This window comes from Coenobita brevimanus, chromosome 23, assembly GCF_032717465.1.
Source record: "Coenobita brevimanus isolate Jiangsu-jjx chromosome 23, ASM3271746v2, whole genome shotgun sequence".
Lineage (NCBI taxonomy): Eukaryota > Metazoa > Arthropoda > Malacostraca > Decapoda > Coenobitidae > Coenobita > Coenobita brevimanus.
In genome coordinates, this window is record NC_136976.1 from 71,509,071 (window position 1) to 71,528,709 (window position 19,639).

Below are 19,639 nucleotides of genomic sequence, written 5' to 3' on the forward strand. Positions count from 1 at the left end.
TTAATATCATGCAGGAGGGCAGAGAAGTGAAGACAGGGCGACATGGAAGCGATTTGTCTGTGGCCTCCCTTTGCAGGATTAAGGAGTCTGGCTACAGATAGATAGACAGAGAAATATTACCTGCCTGTGGTTTCATGGACGTGGTAGGATTACTTCACCACAACACGAATAAAAAGAAATTGTATTGCAAGTTATGGTTCACTGTTCCTTCCTGTCGTAAATTATTCATGTTGAAGACCCGAAAGGAGTGCACATAAAGGACTAAGAGATATTATTGCGTCACGGTGCTCGTACACAAATATTTATTACGAGGATTCCCGGTATAAATATGCAATGGAAAAATATATACAGGATGTGAGTATAGAAAGATGTGTGTGTGGAGCGTTGAAGAGCAGTAAGCACGCATACCTTAGTGTGTTGTGTTCATAAATTACTGTCTGATCACCAGCATATGTCTTGTCGTGAAACAAGGCCGTGTTCTGTGTGGCATAGGAGACTTCTTAACACCTTTTCCATGGCTGTTTATTTTGCATGTTATACCTTGATAGTCTTCGTTTTACATTTATTTCTAGTATCGATGTAGTCTCCCAATAACATACAAGAGAACTAAAAGATGTAACATGCTAAATAAATCGCTGAGGACGATGTGCAGCGGAATATCCTATGTCACCTAGTATACGGCCCTTATGGAGAGAGAGATCATCCTCAATGGTATCCGTAACCCTTGCTGGGGTACTTGGCCTTGCCCTCGTAAGTAACTATTGGGTGGTAGCCGTTTTTGCCCGCCGTGTACGTCACCCGCTGCACACGACCGTCGGGAAGGTTCACCCAGTACCCGCCTTTAACATTGCCGTATCCGTCACCAGATTCACCGTGACCGAAGTTGGTGTATCCGGCGGAGACACCGTAGTCGAACTTGTACGGGGTGGGGACCTGAGGACACCAAGAGTACACGCTTCAGATTACTCAGTACAAGAGAGTCAACTTTAGTATCATGATCGATATTGTAAACTATATAAAAAAAAAAGTCAACTTTAGGACAATTTTCGATATTACAGACTACCAGAAAATCAACTTTAAGATGAAACTCAGTACTCCAGAAGGCAAGAGGATCTTCTATAGAATCAGACTCAGTATTACACACTACAAGGGGATCATTTGTTGGATCCAACTCAGTGTTACAAACTACAAAATGATTAACTTTAGGATCATACTCGATATTACACACTACGAGGGGATCAGCTTAAAGATATTACAAATTACAAGAGGATCAACACTGGAATGATAATGTTACGAGATAGATTGGCAGTACTTACTTTGTAGTCATAGCCGCCTCCACCATAGCCGCCGCCACCGCCGCCACCATAGCCGCCGCCGCCATGGCCTCCTCCAATGCCACCAAATCCACCCAGGCCACCATAGCCGCCTCCAAAACCACCTCCATGGCCGCCTATGCCTCCAAAGTGGGTAGGAAGGGCCACACTAGCGACCACTAGCAGGCTCAGCAAGGATATCTGTCGAAGTACAGATCGGTGGTACAATATTCCATAAGTCTTGATTATGTGGTAGTAATGACTCTTTGGTTACTATAGTCAGTTGTTTTACCTGACGGAACTGGGTCACTACCACAACTTCAAAACTAAGTCCTGGTTAAATGAAAGTCGATGAGTCTTAGTTATGGGATAGGAATGAGTCTCTGTAATCTAGACAAATCGACACCCCACACTGAATACACTTGGCCAACAACTGAATTGAAAGGTGCTGAGGATCTTCGTAAGGTTACAAGAATCGCCCTGTTGATGGAGGATGAGTCTAGTAACGCCAGGTCAAAATAGGATAGCTAATATTGTATCTCTCTCTGATGTTCATAAATGATGATCATAGAATAGATACGTCCAGACATGTCCTACCGAAGTGTCCACAGTAGATGAAGAGTTTACGGTGTTACAACCTCCAGCCAAATGCATTCATAACATGTTTGGTTATTCACGTTTTATAAGATTTTACAGTATATTACTTTGGATACTGTATACTCCTTTCTGATATATCTTAAGCCAGTGTTCTCGTGAGTATAGGAGACTTTCTAAGACCTCTTCCTTACCGTTTTATTATACATACTGCACCTCACTCTTCACTTGTATGTTGGTGATCTCTTTCAACATAGATTGCATAAATTACATATGAAAGATTACTAATTCGTCATATGTGGAAATATAAAGGAAAGGAAAAGATGAGAGAAACCCAACTTAAGTGACGAAAAATAAGTGACATAGGAGACTTCGTGACTCTTTTTCCTTGGCGATTTATTTTCCAAATTGCACCTCAACATTCTCGTGTATGCTATTTATGTCGCTTTAATAAGGACATATTTTGTAGCAGTAACAAACAAAAGAGTACTAAGTTTTAATGTTCAAAATAAATCGCTAAGGAACGGGTGCAACGAAACCTCCAAAGCTACTTAGAATATGGCCCCTACTTCACTCCTATGATGTATTTCTTATTTTATTCTCGCTATACTCTTTTCACCGTAACCTGGCCCAGATTTTCATCAGTTTGCAGCTTATTTCACGTAGTTCGGTGACAGAAAAAGACAGTGATATGCCTCTACAGCCTCTCCATAGCACTTCTTCGTGACTAGCATCGTATGTTGGTGTAAATCTATGGTTATAACTGTCTAAGCACGATGGAGAGAAGGCAATTTTAAGCCAGGTCAAAATAAAAGGAGTATACCTTAAGTCGATTATAATTTGAGCGGGATAGACTTTTGAAACGGGGGGGGAGGGAGTAGATATAGCCGAAATACCCCCCCCCCCATCGGCTCGCTGCTAGAGATTCTTGTTAATTAAGCAAAAAAAAAAAAAATAGTCATGTGGTAGCAAGAATACACTAGGAAATAATTCAATCCCTTTACTGCTAGAGGTGGTAGTGGAGAGGGACGCCTTCACGTGGTGGCACCGATATGACCGGGTGGTGGTGCTGTCCGGTTTATACAGCATCCTTCCGTTCCCTCCCCATCCCCCGAAAGGAGAATGGCTGATTGTAGAAAATGGGAAATTTGGGGCTACAGTCTGCTTGGTTCACGTTCAGATGAGCTAGGGGTTACTACTACTACTACTACGGCTACTACTACTACTACTACTCCTACTACTACTACTTCTACTAGTTCCTTCTTGAGTAATAATCTTCTACCGGAACCAAGAATAAAGTTTTAAATATGTCATTGGACTGAAGGGGTGAACGATATCCATAATTCATTCATTTTAACTTGGCAGAGATTTTCGTCTATTTGCAGCCAATTTCCCGTAGTGAGTGGCAGAATAAGATAATGCCAAGGCTCTACATCCTCTCTATAACACTGCTTCGTGACTAGCACCATGATTGCTATAATTTTCTTGCCAGTCTCTTGCTAGACAGCTGCATTCAAGGTGGAGAGACGGCAATTTTACGCCCAGTTAAAGTGAACAGAGGATAGTTATAGTGGATTGCGCTAGAGAACTTACAAAATTTATCTTTTACTGCTATAGTTGCGGCGCGCGGCTCTGAGGTTGTAATTATCGTGCTCTGGCAACCTATCCCTCAACAGTGTTTCCGTTTCGTGTATAATATGATACGCTTGTGATTCGTTTAAAATATGCTCGTGTATAAAAATGTTCATGTATAATATAATCGTGTATAATGATATGATTCGTGTATAAGATGATACGAAATCGGACTCGCTGTTGAGAGCTAGGTTGCCAGGGTACGATAATAACAACCTCATATTCGTGCCCCGCGACTACAGTATAGCAGGTTTCTCTTAACTGACTTAAATTGTCTTGTAGTAGCAGGAATAAAATTGATTACGCGTCCTCTAACTGAAGGGGTTAATGATATATTGTACAGTAACAGTACACGTCGCCGTGAGAACTTAAAACCGAGTATTAACTACGAAAAATAAAACGAAATCAGACTGGACAAATTACGATTTTTATATTTGTGTTGTGAGTTTCGCTTGTAAAATTTGAAGACAAAAATAAATAACAAAACTACGTCATTAAAATGAAGTTTAACAATATCGAGTCATTCTGAACACCGCCCGGGGAACTTACAAAAAGGATCTAACAAAAATATGTCACAGGATGGAAGAGTTTAGCGATACTGAGTTATTCTGAACACCGCATGGAGGACTTACAGAGGTGTACATGTTTGTGTGTGCTCCTGACGGCGGACTGACTGCTATCTGGCCTTCAGGGTGTCTTTATACCTGAAAGCAGGGGCGCAGTCAACCAGGGGGAGCCTCACCCACTCAAGGCCCCGCCGTGACCTAGCAACTCTACTGAAGGAAGTGAGCCTCATTGAACGTAGTCTTGACCTTCCACCCCCTACCGTGTGTTTACTGAGGTGCTAGGATGGGGTGCCTACATGTGGTGGCACCGATATGGCCAGGTACTGGATCTGCCAGGCTATACTAGGATACAAGTGGACGGTGAAATGACCCTCGTCACTCTCGCTGTCCCCAGAAATGGTGGATTGCAAAAGAAAGGTAACTTTGTCTTGTACTCCACTCTGGTTTTTTACGTGTCCCTGGAGTTGCAGCTACTGCTACTATAGTACTAGTACTACTACTACTACAACTACTATAACCTGACAAATATCATTAGCCCCTTACAGCTCAGTTGATAGCCAAGTGCAGTCAGATCTGAGGGTCGATTTGACTTTTAACAGAGTCATTCCCACTTCAAAATTGAGTCTCACGCAATATACATACATACATATACATATACATACATAAAAATTAGCTGCATTCTTACAATTTTATTCAATACTGGAATGAATTTTAATAGAGGAGACGCTGCGTGTTTTTTTAGTTTTTACCCTTCGTTAATCTTACTGAAAAATATTGAGTGTAATTGGACAAGCATGTAACTTTAATGCCTGGGATGTCTCGTGGTTGATCAGGTTAAAGTTTTGAGGGAGAGAGAGAGAGAAAGAAAATTTTCACTTTATTCCTAGTGTCTCCAGACGATTTTATTCAACTGATGAGTGATTTTTCTAACTGGAGGGGTTAAATAAAGTTAATTAACCTTTTATTAGCCAATTTATTTAAGTTAAGTCATCTAAAGTTAGCAACCAGAAATACAAAAGACGTGCTCGGGTAGAAAGGGTAACCTCTCTCTCTCTCTCTCTCTCTCTCTCTCTCTCTCTCTCTCTCTCTCTCTCTCTCTCTGTTCAAACCACTCTAATATTTATGATCCATTGAACATTTTTTACTCTCATAAACTCTTCTTCCTCCCACCTCGTTCTAGGTCTTCCTCTTCTCCTTCCTCCATCAATTTCGCGTCTATACATCGTCATTTTCTTAATATTCTCTTATCCATGTTTTCTCCAGGTTCATAATAAGATGGAATATTATAACTCATTCCTCTACTTTACCTGTCCATCTTAGGTACGAATGTCTTCTCCACACTTCCTCCATTACTTCCTCTCCATTTCCTCTCATTTATAAAGGCTCTGACATGCTTGTATGCTTCGCCCTTGGTCACCTAATAGCGGTTTTCAACGCTGCTCGATCTCTAGCAGCCTCTCTATTCAGCCTCTTATCCCTGAGATCACGCTGTTTAACTTCGCCCCAGGTCTTTTTCGGTCTGTCTCTAGGAAGTGTAGTCATATTGATTTACTCTACTAAGCTTTATCCCTTCAGGCCGATGACGTACGTATTTTTTTATTTACTCCTGCGGCGTCCATCCCTGAGCCAAGATACTTCTCACCCCATCTAAGTGGAGGAGAGGATTTAGATGATGATGATGATGATGATGATGATGGTTTTGATGATGCAAGATGATAATAATGATGATGATTAAGATGAAGATGATGATGATGATGATGATGATGGCTCTAGGCAAAGATTAAACCCTCCGTTCCCTGAGGCACAGCAGTCTTCTCACCTGTCCCACACCTTCACATGTTCATACGACCTTAACATCAGTATGGTACCACATCCTCTTCTAGTTTTTTTCTTTTTCTGGCAACAAAACCAATAGGGAGAGCCTCTTTATTGTAGTCCTTTCCCGCCTAGTATGGAATTAGGGACGTGGATCTGCAATGAAGTGGTTGTCTGTCCTAGTCTGGGTGAAGGAAGTTTTTTTGGTGAGTGTCTATCCTTGTCGGCTACACGTGCACCTGAGGCTCCCCTGCAGGTGCGACATAAAGGTGGCCTCACACTTTTGTTGCACACTGTTGTAGGGTAGAGCGTGAGACTCATCTTCACTTCCGTCCTTCATCTTCATTCTCATTTTCATCATCATCATTTTTCATCATTGTTTTCGGTATCATCATAAGCATCTTCATCATCATCATCATTATTATCTGCGCCATCTTCATAATTATCATAATTGTCATCCGTATCGTCTTCATTGTCATTATTCATCATCATCATTCTTACATCTTCAGGTGCCATCATCATCATTATCATTATCATCATCATCACCATCATCATCATCATTAGTATTATTATCATCATCATCATTCTTACTGTTTTAGGTGCCATATTCATCATCATCATTATCATCATCATCATCATCATCATATCATCATCATCATCATCATCATCATCATCATCATCATCAACCTTACCATTTAATCGTAATGAAGAACACCAGAGACAGATATTTTAATTATGTGATCCAGAAATTTCAAAACACACACACGTTCTCTCTCTCTCTCTCTCTCTCTCTCTCTCTCTCTCTCTCTCTCTCTCTCTCTCTCTCTCTCAACGCTCGTGCAGACTCAAAAGGGGGAAACCAGTTCACTTTTCCTTTCACTGCCAGTTGCATCGCCCTCATAACCGAAGAACGAGAGAGAGAGAGAGATTCAGATAACCTCAAGTCAATATCATTTAGGGGTACGTGAACGCGGCCAGGTATGCTGCTGCCGTTTTTTGTGCGCTGGGGGAGAGAATGTGTGCTTTTTTTGTGTTTTTTTCCTGTGTTTTAGGCGCTTGCTTGTGTAATACGGTGGATGAGACAGACAGAAAAGTAGAGAGAAAAGTTTAATTGGGTCGCTTGTGCGTGGGTGGGTGGTTGGGTGTTTTTCTGCCTGTGAGGGGAGGTGATTGTGTGTGTGTGTGTGTGTGTGTGTGTGTGCTTGAGGTCTTGTGTATACGTGTTTGAACGTAAATGTGATTTGTGCACGCGTGTGTGTGTAGGGGGGGGGGAAGGATGAGTATGTACAGTTACCCAAAAAAGTATCTCGCACGTAGGATACGACGATATCCGAAATGATCAATATTGTTCATGAATTCTCAGTAAGGTGTGTCTTCAATCATTTTGATATACATATGATAACAATACGGACCAGAAAATGTCACAGACGAGTCATATATAGCATCCTTAAGAAAGCAAGTTTATCACCATGGGGGGAAAAGAAAAATCTTCGTTCAATTTCCAATAGCCATCGTCCGGTGTCTAATATTGCTTCGCGTCAAGTGTACTGTACACCGATACTTTTTGGTGTGACTGTTAGCACGCACGCACCTGTACGAGTTAATCGTTCTATATATACTCTCTCTCTCTCTCTCTCTCTCTCTCTCTCTCTATCGATGTACTGTACGTGTGTGATACTTTCACTCTTTTTCAGTTCATTTATTTATTTTTTATTTATTTTTTTACAGCTGATGGGCGTGGTTGGTTGGTTGTTGGTTCCGGCTTCTAACGTTGTGATTTATACACATATTTGCTGGAGGCTGCCTTCATCACACACACACACACACACACACACACCGGCAATTCCCTCTCTACCACGCTTAACTTTTAGTCAACCACAAACATTCCCGGCTTGATATATGGCAGTTGTGACGGCGGGGAGATCATGTATTATTTCAATGTTTACACTACCATGACTCCTTTTTTTTTTCTTTTTTTTTTAACTCAGCTTACCGTTAGACCATTTTCTTCCATTTTAATTTGGTTTCCGGGACACGATTTTGCTCAGGTTACAATTATATGATTTTTTCCTTTGTCGTTTGGGGGGGTCAAAATAGCGAAGGCCTTAAGCTCTTGATTTCGAAAACGTATTATTCTGGAAATTCTTGTATACTGCCTCTGAGCTGTTTCTTCAACTTGGGGGAGACCTTTTTTTATTTATTTATTTTATTATTATTATTATTATTTTTTTTTTTTTTTTTTTTTTTGGTGAGGAAGCTTATCAAGTCTCTGGCTCGCGTTCTCGTCGGGTATGATAGCTCCGTAACATCTCTTCCTTAGCGATTTATTATTGGATAGGCCAGGACAATACCCCTTTGTATGTTACTTATGAAGAGTATAGCGATATTAGAAAGATTTATGCAACACGGAGAGAGACAATTCGATGTAATAACCAAAATAAATCACTTAGGAAAAGATGTTAGGGCGCTTCCTCACGCGACAAGAATTTGGACCTATAACTAACCCCTTCTGTTCGCAAGATTTCTCCTAGGCTGAAGGAAATCGTCTGGAGTTAATATAAAAATCGGATGAAAGTGTCACTGAAAGCCGTATTAACCCCCCCAATTCGAAACACGTCCTGTAAATAGAATATAAAAAAAATCGTCTGGAGAAAACAAGAATAGTCAAAAAATTTCTCTCCATTATCTCGCCACTGGACTGAACAGGTTAATACACTGAGGCTCCTATGACTCCCGGCCAGATAAATAGATTCGTTTTGCTAGAACTGGATTAGAGCGCTAGAGTTGTCCCCAGCATGAGAGGGTTAATGGCAAGTGTTAAATCTCTCCTATAACCCTCTCTCGGCTGAATAAAAATCACCTGGAAGATTATGCTATACCCTTTTTACCGTAACCTGGCCAAAAAGTGCCATCTCTCCACCTTGAATGCCGAGTTGTAGCTATAGATTAACAATAGAATATGATGCTAGTCAGGAAGAAGTGCTGCGTAACGGATGTAGACCTGCAGAACTCTCGTTTTTCTACCACTGAACTGTGAAAAAAGCTGCAAAAGGACGAAAAGCTGAGCCAGGTTAGAGTAAAAGGACTACAGATTGCCTCCAACCATGAGAAAATTACTATGGTGTTGTTATAGGATACGTGATGTAGAGGAATCGTAAAGAAAATAAACTTCATCATTGGAATCCACATTTATTGTCATTATACAGTACGTATAAAGTAACAGCAGCAAGAGAGAGAGAGAGAGAGAGAGTGTGTGTGTGTGTGTGTGTGTGTGTGTGTGTGTGTGTGTGGGCGTGGGCGTGGGCGTTGCTAAGTCAAGGTCTGGAAGGGCGGAACCTCTGCCACCCCGCAGTGAGAATCAAGTCCAAAGCTTTTCATTGTTCATGCTTTTTTCTTTTGGTGCAAAGTTTCCGCGCCAAGGAGAGACATACGTTTATGAAGCGGAGGTCATTACTTAGAGCTCCACCAAATTATAGCCACAAAAATAATTACTCTACACCCACACCTACACCCACATACTGAAATATTTTGATGGGAGACTACCAAGAAAAATTGACTTACTCTCACAAAAACCTGCTTGGCCTTCAGGGATAGTGTTCCCCAGAGTGTTGGGGCTTGTACTGAATGGTAAATAAAGAACCTAAATAAATAAATAAATAAAATACTCCCACAAAATCAACTGAACTTAACTGGATGCACTGAAGTCTCGTCCTCACAGTTTTCACCCATATATCAACTGAACTGGACTGAATATGTTTTTAAATCTATCCTCACAGTTAGCCCTATATCATTAAGGAGTATGCTGGAGTATAATTTAGCAGACGTGTATAATTCAGTCTGGTTATATGACACTGAAGAGGACCAGTGAACACCCGAAAATGTGGAAAGACTTACTGAACCCCTGAGAATGTTCATCCTTTTTGTGCTTTGATTTTTTTTTTTCCCTGCTATTGTCTGACGCTTTTATTCTGCTTCGGGGAGATTTTTCGAAACCGTGAGATTTAAGATGTAGATTTCAACACCCCTTCATGAAGTACAAAAATAAAGTCTTGAGTGAAATACATTGTTTTGAAGAAATAAGAATAATTTTAAAAGTTGCCACTGGACCAAAGATGTAAACCCATTCGGCCCGAGTACGACATTATTTTACTATTTTATTTTTTGTTTATTTATTTATTGCTGTCTCCAGATGATATGGTTTAAATTAAGAGGAGACTTTTTTTGTAGTGAACGGAGTAAGGATATCTCTCTCATCTCCCCGTTTCAAAAAGTCTCTCCGCAGCTGAATAAAATCGTCTTGGCGTCTCTCTATAGCTGTGTAAAATCGCCTATGGCAAGGATGAAATAGAACTTGCGTCATCGTAAAGAAGGGTTGAAGGAGATACGGGGAAGATGAAAAATACAGACTATCGTAAAGAGATCGAATCGTGGATATGTTCGGTACGATTTTGGCGCGAAAAGTCTCTCTCAGCGGCGACCATAAGAGCCGTAGGAGCCGAAACCAACGCCGAAGCTGGACGGATGCAACGCGGTGCCCTGGTAGCTGACGGTGGCGTGGTAGCCCGTTGCGTCAGCCACGTAGTCCACGCGCTGTCGGCGGCCGTCAGGGAGGTTGACGAAGTAGGTGCCCGACACGTCCCGACCGTCGCCCTTCTCGCGTTGCCCGAACACCGTTGGACCCGCGTTGACTCCGTAGTCGAAGTTGTATGGAATGGGCACCTGAGAAGAGACGGGGTTAGGTTTGGTTAAGTTTGAGTAGGTTTGGTTAAGTTAGATTAGGTTAATGTAAGTTACCTTAAGTTCAGGGTGTATGGAATGAGTGCATGTGGAGCTTTTTTTTTATCATTATTATAATATCAACATCATACCAACACCAACACCACCACCATCATCATCATCAAACTCATTATCACCATCACCACCCCAATTTCCTGACCAGCACTCTCATCACCACCACCATCACCACCACCACCATCATCATCACCGTATTTCTCACTTTTAACACAGGAGTAAAAATTAAAGCATGACGTCTGATATTATCGTTCGAGAAATATATTGAAGAAAAGAAAGTCGCATTATTCTTTTACGACCGACGGCAGTAGCTAAACCAGTCTTGATGGTCGCTCTTTGTTCATTCTATCATAAAAACAACGGATGTATTTTTAGGTGCGTGTGTGTGTGTGTGTGTGTGTGTGTGTGTGTGTGTGTGTGTGTGTGTGTGTGTGTGTCATCATCTCGTGGCTGCTTTTGTATTTTTATGTAATATCCAGAAATTGCTCTGACCTTACGTGACCGCCACATCAGATCTCATTCACTATGATAACACCTTTTTCATCCATGCTCTCTCTCCAGAAAATTTTGTTTAACTTAACGTAATTTTCGAAGGGGGGGGGAGTTAGGTATATCATAATTTTTCTCTTTCCCACTCTTTCACCTTCCCAACTTGTAAATAATATCGTCTGCCAGTAGTCTGAATATAATGATAAATCCATAACCGTAGTGAAAGTCTTAACCCCATCGACACGGTAGCATCTTTTATGTAATTTATTTTTGCTACAACTAGATGCTCATTTTCAGACTTAGACTTCGGAGGGGTTAGACAGGGGTTAGATAGGGGTTAATTAGCCTTGGCCAACCTCTTCATTAATAGGTACTGTCCTAAGCCAAATAAAACTCTCCTGTCGACAGCAAGGAAAAAAAAAAAAACGTGCTTGGCCTGAAGGGGTTACTACAATTTCCCCGTATTCCACAAACCCCAAGGACAGATTGACCCTTTGACCCGACCTCTGGCTACCTTTGTTCACCACCCTCACTCCCTCTAATTACAAAATAATAATCGTAATTAGGTCACTCATACCTGCCTTCACCTGTGTAAGCTTTGACAGGTGTGTGTGTGTGTGTGTGTGTGTGTGTGTGTGTGTGTGTGTTATTTTCCAGTGTCAAAAGAAGGAACACAAGACTGAAAACCTGCATAACGTGTCCCTTCCAGAGAAAACCGAATGAAAAAGACAGCTAATTCAAGATCTGTTCATTTCGAGATGCTTGGACACACTGCGCTTGAAAGGCTGGATGGCATAAGCAGAGAGGAATAGGGATTGAGGAAGACTGTCGCAGAGCTGATCAAATGTATATAATTATTCGGGACTGACGGGGTGAATTTTACAGAAAAGGGTTGCAATTTTACGTAGATGGTATACCGCAGACATTTCAGAAGAGCAGTGACCATTTAAACAAGAAGAGCAGAGGAAGGAAGACAACATTGGAGCAGAGAGAGGGGGAGAGAGAGAGAGAGAGAGAGGGGGGGGGGTTGAAAGGAGTCACTGTGCGGTAAGCACCCCCATACATAAGGCCTGTACTCCACACAAGGGTGAATGAGTCAGCAACTGGACAATGTTAGGGAACGTACGGGGTCGGTTCAGCACTCCCATTCTGATTATGAATTACCGAGTTTCAAGGTTACAGATCAGAGGGTATTTTTTTAAACTGTAACCTGGTGTATGATTTTTTTTTTTTCCTTTCACTGTTCATCTCCTTAAAAAAAATAATAAGTTGGATACATAAGAGTCGAATATAAGTGTTTGAAAAAAAATATATATATCGATTCTATACATAAGCTTTTTTTTTTTTTTTTAAACGGCCTTATATTTGAAGCATTATACATCTTTTTTCTTTTTTTTTTCTTTTTTTGATACGAAATTGATTTGACGCACGTGAGACAGTGACGTTAAAAAGTGGGAAATTCCGCTGGTTTGGGAGCGTTAGGATTTGGAGGTCATGATTTAGATTCTCCTCCCTCTCTCCCGTTCTCATTAACTCTCTCTCTCTCTCTCTCTCTCTCTCTCTCTCTCTCTCTCTCTCTCTCTCTCTCTCTCAGAACCTGATTTTGTGACAGAGCAAGATAAAAGTGAATCTTGTTATCACCCAGTCTTATCAGGAGCGTAATAATCTGAGACTATGGCAATTGAGATATAAACAGTAGAGGTATAAACAGTAGGGATATAAAGAGTGAAATGGAGGGGGGACCAGGTGACATGGAGGCGATTTATTTGTGGCCACCCCTCACGGGATTAAGGCATCTGGCAATAGATAGATAGATGGATATAAACAGAAGAGATATAAACTTATTCGCCGATATAGAGACATAGAAAATAAATGAGGGTTATAGAGAGAAGGGAACCTGTTTACCTTGGCGGGACGACTGCGATTAGGGAGAGTTGACTGCTGAATGGGAGAGGGGAGGCGTGAAGCGAATCGAGAGAGAGAGAGAGAGACAGACAGACAGAGACAGAGACAGACAGACAGACAGACAGACAGACAGAGTGACGCAAAGATGGAAATAAAGTGAATGATAAAGATTTTCAGAGAGAGAGAGAGAGAGAATCATGTCACCAGGTCACTGATTTACTCAAAGATGTGACGGAAGGAAACAAGAAGACAATTATTTCACACTGAATTACGGAATGAAGGCGCAATGACATGCCTTCGAACCTGCATTTAGAAGAGATACTAAAAAATAAAGAGATAAAAATTTCCTGCTGAGAGGGTAGTGGATTTCAATGGTGAACGAATAAAAGTGACATAAATGAGAGAGAGAGAGAGTTAGTGAGAAAATGAAATGGTATGGAAGTCAAGAAAAAGTCAGATTATCTACTCATATGACTGATAAAAAGAGCGAGGAGGGGAATGTGAAGCCAAGAAACATTTGTCAATAAAACTGCCCTTAAAAAAAAAAAAAAAAAGATTCACTCGAAGGTAAGTGCGTAATTGTTCTGAATCTCTCAAAAGGTGAACAGATAAAAGAAAACGATGAAACACTACTTCCTGAGAAAAAATAAATAAAAAGATATCAGAAGTTGACATTGAAGGCCATATTAAAAAGTCGCTTGTGACCTCTTCAGTAAAGCTGATGAATTTTCTGTTTTATTGTGGGCACCTTCCAACCCTTTATTCATCTTAGGAAGTGGGAGATGATGGAAGGAGAAGACCGAGGATGAGGTGGAGGGAAGGGGTAGAGATGTATATGAGAGAGAGGAGGATGTGACTTGGTGAGAGGAGCCTGTTGGCGAAAGAGAGGGTGACATTAAGGCGATTTGTTTGTAGCCACCCTTTACGTGATTTGGGCGTCTGGGTATAGATGGATAAATAGGAAGGGATTCTCGTATTCAGGGGTTTGAAAGATTGGCGTTAATGACAAGGATAACACCCAGCAAAGAACTATGAGGCTTGCCAACAAAGAAGGAGGGAGGGGAACAGAGGAAGGATTTGGTGATGAGGAGGTGAATTTCAGAAGGCAGTATTTTGCGGGTAGGGGCCAAACACAAGCACATACAAACATAAATGACAAGGAGAGAGCCCAACAAAAAAATCCCCTAAACTTCTGCACACAACCGTCTCTTCGTAAATCCAGGTCTTTATATTCATTTCCATGTTTGAGGAAGACTGGTGAAAAGACCCTGGCCAAAGCTTGAAGGGCTATATTATATTCAGACATTAAGAGTATGACTGAACGAGTAATTTTTGAACTGTATATTATTTCAGCGAACTAACACTCCTTGGAGATGAAGTAATTGCATACAGGTGAGGATTTAGGGATGAAAGGTAACAGGAATAGAACATTTACAACAGATACACATTATGCAGTCTAAATGCCTTCTAAAATATCTATAAATAATCAAGGGTGGAAATACATGAGAACTATCCATGTGGTACGAGCGTGAAGTGTGCGGACCATGTTATAAAAATTATTGTGCGAAGTGACAAGATGGCAGAGCAAAACGAATCGATTTATTAACAGACGACAGTGTTGACAGGTGAAGAGAGAATTTAGCTGAAAGCAAAACGAGAGCTTTATGGTGTGCATACCCTGGCCTACCTATGTTCAATCTGAGTAGTTGACTCATTCCAGCTTGATAGCAAAGTTGTTGAGTGTCCCAGTTCCGTCGAGTGAAAAGAAGCATACTGTAATAAGGACGTTTGTAGTGGTAAAAAAAATGTTACTTACACTAGGGCCTCCATAGAAGCCTCCAAACACCCCTCCTCCATAGCTGGCGCCTCCAACGCTGAAAGCCCCATGACGAACTCCTCCAGATGTGCCTTTCCCCGCGACAGACCCGCCATAGCTGCTGCCGCCAGAGCTTGCAGCCGCAGTCGCAGCCGCTCCTCCAGCACCACCTGGCACAGCCGCAACGGAGGCCGCCAGCAGGCACACTAGGAACACCTGCCAAGAACATGATGGACCTGTTAATATTACCCTTAATTCCTTCAACTCCCTTGTATTTTATATTTTTCTGTCTTCAGGTGATTTTAATTACCTTGATGAGAAAGTCTGGTTTTGAACATGCTAAATAAGGCTGATTCTAATCATGCTGCAATAAATACTTTCTCCTAAGTTAGCAAAAGTCGTCATGAGTTAGTAAATATATTGTTATAACTAACAAAAAGTTGGTTATAATTGGTGTCTGTAGACCGGTCACATTGCCATGGGATCCAGCCCGAGTCTAACCGACTACCACCTTCAGTCGTTAGCCGCTGTACCATTAAACCTGCGACAAGGATGAGGTGTCCTTTGATTCCTTCATCCTCGCAGCCCTACAGGAAGTTCAGTGATTATGTCCACAGGTGGGGGTCCCAAGGTACGGCACTATAATATTTCCCCATTTTCTCAAATCTGCCCCCGAATGTCTACTTTGGACCTTCTCGCTTTTGGGAAGTTTTAGGTGTGTGTCTTACACAGTGGGTAGGCAGGGGGATGCCAAACAAAATGCACGTAATCTTTTTTTAATAATCCACTTATGCCACCATTTGTTATACTTTGGCAAAGCTAGGTGTTTTCCGTATCTTTTGTTTTAACATAATTTTTTGGTAAACGTTGCTTATAGATCGAGTATCAGCAGAGTTATTAGGTAACAAGTTTTGACCATACCTCGGTTACACCTGATGTCAATAGAATGACTAAAATTACCCTGGGATCAAACCCCGATCTGGCCAACTAGCACCCCCACTCGAATTCATTGTTCCGCCAAAGCTGCCTAAAGGATGAGATGTCTTTCGACTCCATCCCTGCGCCCTTGGGGGCTCACAGTGACCATCTGGAGGTGGGAGTGCCAAGCCGCACGACAGATGGCTATAAATGAAGAGATGAACAAGTTAGGCAACACTTGACAGCAACTACATGACATTTCCCCAGATTTGCTTCTGACTAAATATCCTTTTTCTAGGCTAAGCACAAGATCCGTTTTCTCATATACATATAAAACAGGCTAAATGGATCGTTCCAGTCGAATTTGACACGTACAGTAACCACATCCGAAAGTGAACAGAACACATGCTTATGCTGGGATGTTTGTTTTGATGTCTGGTTGTTCCGCGCCCATTGGTTTACGTTTTTAGGCCTATAAAACACTTTCCTAGGCTGAAATAAAGAAATATGAGAAGTGTGTCACAAGCTACCACACCCGGGTACATACATAGTGAGTTTCAGGTTAATCAGACGAGAAAAAAATCCAGAGGTGACTGCAACGAGTCTTACTGAGAAGGACAGAAACACCGCACCAACACCACGAACAAACTAAAAGAAAATTCTTGTGAGAAATGTAACAGTTAATTTCAGGATAACAAATGTGTTGCTGATGCGCTTGATGGAACTATGAACTGGATGGAAAAGTGTCTTGTGTTTAACCCTCAGGCGTCTGGAGGTTTTTTAGTGGCCAGTAAAATAATGTGGCATTAGAAAGAAAAAACTCTCACCCAGTACTTAAAACTCCAGTCCCTCATATTGCTCAAAAAAAAAAAAAAATCTCCAATATTTATAACTCCAGTTCCTCATACTACTAACGGAAGTAAAAACAAAATCTTCCTTAATATTTAAAACTCCAGTCCCTCATATTACTCACAGAAGTCAAAAAAATAAATCTTCCTCAATATTTAAAACTCCAGTCCCTCATATTACTCACAGAAGTCAAAAAAAATAAATCTTCCTCAATATTTGAAACTCCAGTCCTTCATATTGCTCACGGGTCAAAAAAAAAAAAATCATCCCCAATATTTATAACGCCAATCGCTCATATTACTCACGGAAGTCGTCATGCTTGCTGCTGCAGCGTTGGAATGCTGAGATGACACTGCCTCCCCATGACCCACAGTCGAATATATATGCTGATGGAGCAGGACCCTCGCTGTTAAGATCTCCCCATTCACCAGGCATCGTTATTTCCCCTCGACTGGTGCTCAAAATCAGTCATGGTGCTCACTGGGATGTCTTGAGCACCTCGTTAGCATCACCCAGGCCACGCTTCACCTGTCGACATTTCACTTTACCTGTAGTTTGGAGGCGAAATGATCCCAGTAATGGCCACTTTGACTACAGGCGTCTCATATTTTTATTCTTTCTACTTTCCAAGGCTCTTATTCAGGGTAGGAGAGGCTTTTGGACTAATGGGAGTACAGACACATCCTTCATAATTCCCCTCAGGACTAGAACAACTTCCTAAATCAATTAAAATTACCAGAAACAAGTCCTCTGATTCAAGGAGTTTTGGTCACAATCACCCCCGTTATCACCCTATTCCCGGCCACATTACCTCAGCTTTATGCCTCGTTTCCCCACGGCATTTCATCTCAGTCTGATCAGATGGCCACTCAAACTGCGGCAGACATCACCCGAGGCACCCAGCGTCACAGCGTGCATGTTACCCAATGGTGGAGGCACGTGAGGTTATTTCCACGACTGCTGAGAGGGGAGGTGTAGGCCGAGGATGAGATGGAGGGATGGGGTGGAGAGGTGTGTGGATGGGGGTGGTGTGAGATGGAGCAGAAATAGCCTGTTGGTGGAGTGCAGGGTGACATGGAGGCGATTTGTTTGTGGCCATCCTTCTTGGGATTGAGGCGTCTAGAGATACACACATACATACATACATACATAGACAGATAGATAAACAAATAGATAACTAGATGGATAGGTAGTTTTATATATATATATATATATATATATATATATATATATATATATATATATATGTGTGTGTGTGTGTGTGTGTGGTGTGTGTGTGTGTGTGTGTATATATATATATATATATATATATATAATATATATATATATATATATATATATATATATATATATATATATATATATCACCATCTTCATGTGTACCAGGGATTTGTCCTGAGACTTCTGCTAAAATTTTGCACACGGTATACGGGACACTAGAGAGAGAGAGAGAGAGAGAGAGAGAGAGAGAATTTACAGAGCCAAGGTAAGACATTTGGCCTCTTGGCAGCAAATTTTATTTTTTTAATATTGGCTTCAGTTTCATCATGCACCGTGGCGTTTATAGTGCGTGAATCATTAGGTTTGTGGCTCGTAGGTGACGCTGCGTTGCCTCTCTCTGGCTCCTGTGACTCACTGTCTGTAAAAATGATAATAATAAATAGCCTGGGATTAGTTAGAATAGAAATACTAGAGTTGTTCTGAAAATGAGAGGGTTTGTCGTGACCGTATTGACTCTCATGCGTCCATGACTCACTCTCGCCTGAATACAATCATCTGGCGTCCAACGTGCCATTTTTTTTTACAAGTCACCACTTTGACGCTAATACCCACCGCCCATGTCGAACAATTGCTAGGACTATCTCATTCCGGACTGATAAAATGATATTACCGGGGGTGTTTTTATGCCAGTACAGCATGTTTCAATGAAATTCAAATCAGTATAGTACCTGTTTCGGATGGGATTGAAGTCCCATCCTTTTGGAAGGCAACCTGTTTATCTAACCAGTGGGCCACCCTGAGACAGTACAATATATCCAGAATTCCAGATGTGGCCTTGGCATCAGAACTTGTCCCGGATCCGGCATCATAAACCATTTGAAGCTGAGGAACGAGTCATTTTTCCCGATGGTGTTCGTGTGAGTGGTTCGAGCGGTTCATTTGCTGCATCATTAATCTCCATATTGCTTCACTCCCAGGACTCCCTCTCAGTGCATCCTTGTTTATGTGCTGCGAAGGAGTGGAGATTAGGAGATGCTGCTGCGTTGCTGTAGAGAAATATAGGTAAGTTGTTTATTTAGTTTATTTTACTCTCTGAAACTTTATTATTTTCCGAATAGTTTCGATGATGTTTAGATTTTTTTTCTTCATTACAAAGCTGTGGCATGCAGTAACCATCTTTATATTATTGTACGGAAGTTTATTTTATGTTCTGTGCTAAATTTTGGTGCCCTGACTTTTTTTTTTTTTTTTTTAGTTATAATTTTAGTGTTCATTTATAGGCGACCAAATGAAGTTCCGGAGTGTTGCTGTGGCTGTGCTAGATAGTGTTAGGAGGGTAACCCGATAATTTGAACACGTGGGGCGAATGGAGAGAGAGAGATTGACTAGGAGAGTGTATGAGAGAGGGGGGGGGAAGGTAAGAGGGAGGGAGACCGAGAATGTGGAGGTGGGACAGAGGGGAGGTATGTGGGTGATTGGGGTGTAAGATGGAGGGAGGGTAGCCTGATGGTGGAGAACAGGGCGGCGTGGAGGCCTTATATTTGTGACCCTCCCCTCCATGATTTAAGGGTCTGGATAGATAGATAATGGATAGAGATTATTCTGGCTATAGATAGAAAATAGACAGATTTTTTATTATACTCGTGGATATAGAATAGAGAGATATTATACTGGCATCATACAGAAAATAGATAGAGATATTTAAGTTCCAGACCACAGTTGTTTTAGCC

General features: G+C 41.4%; 1 protein-coding gene across 1 annotated transcript; it reads right to left on the reverse strand.

Moving 5' to 3' along the window:
- Positions 1-705: 705 nt before the first annotated feature.
- On the reverse strand, positions 706-9,835 carry LOC145392782 (uncharacterized). Its single transcript, XM_080267071.1, has 3 exons — positions 9,815-9,835; positions 1,317-1,514; positions 706-933 (listed from the first exon to the last, which is right to left on the reverse strand). Exons 1-3 carry the CDS (start codon positions 9,833-9,835, stop codon positions 706-708), a joined length of 447 nt encoding a protein of 148 aa, XP_080123197.1.
- Between the last annotated feature and the right edge of the window lie 9,804 nt (positions 9,836-19,639).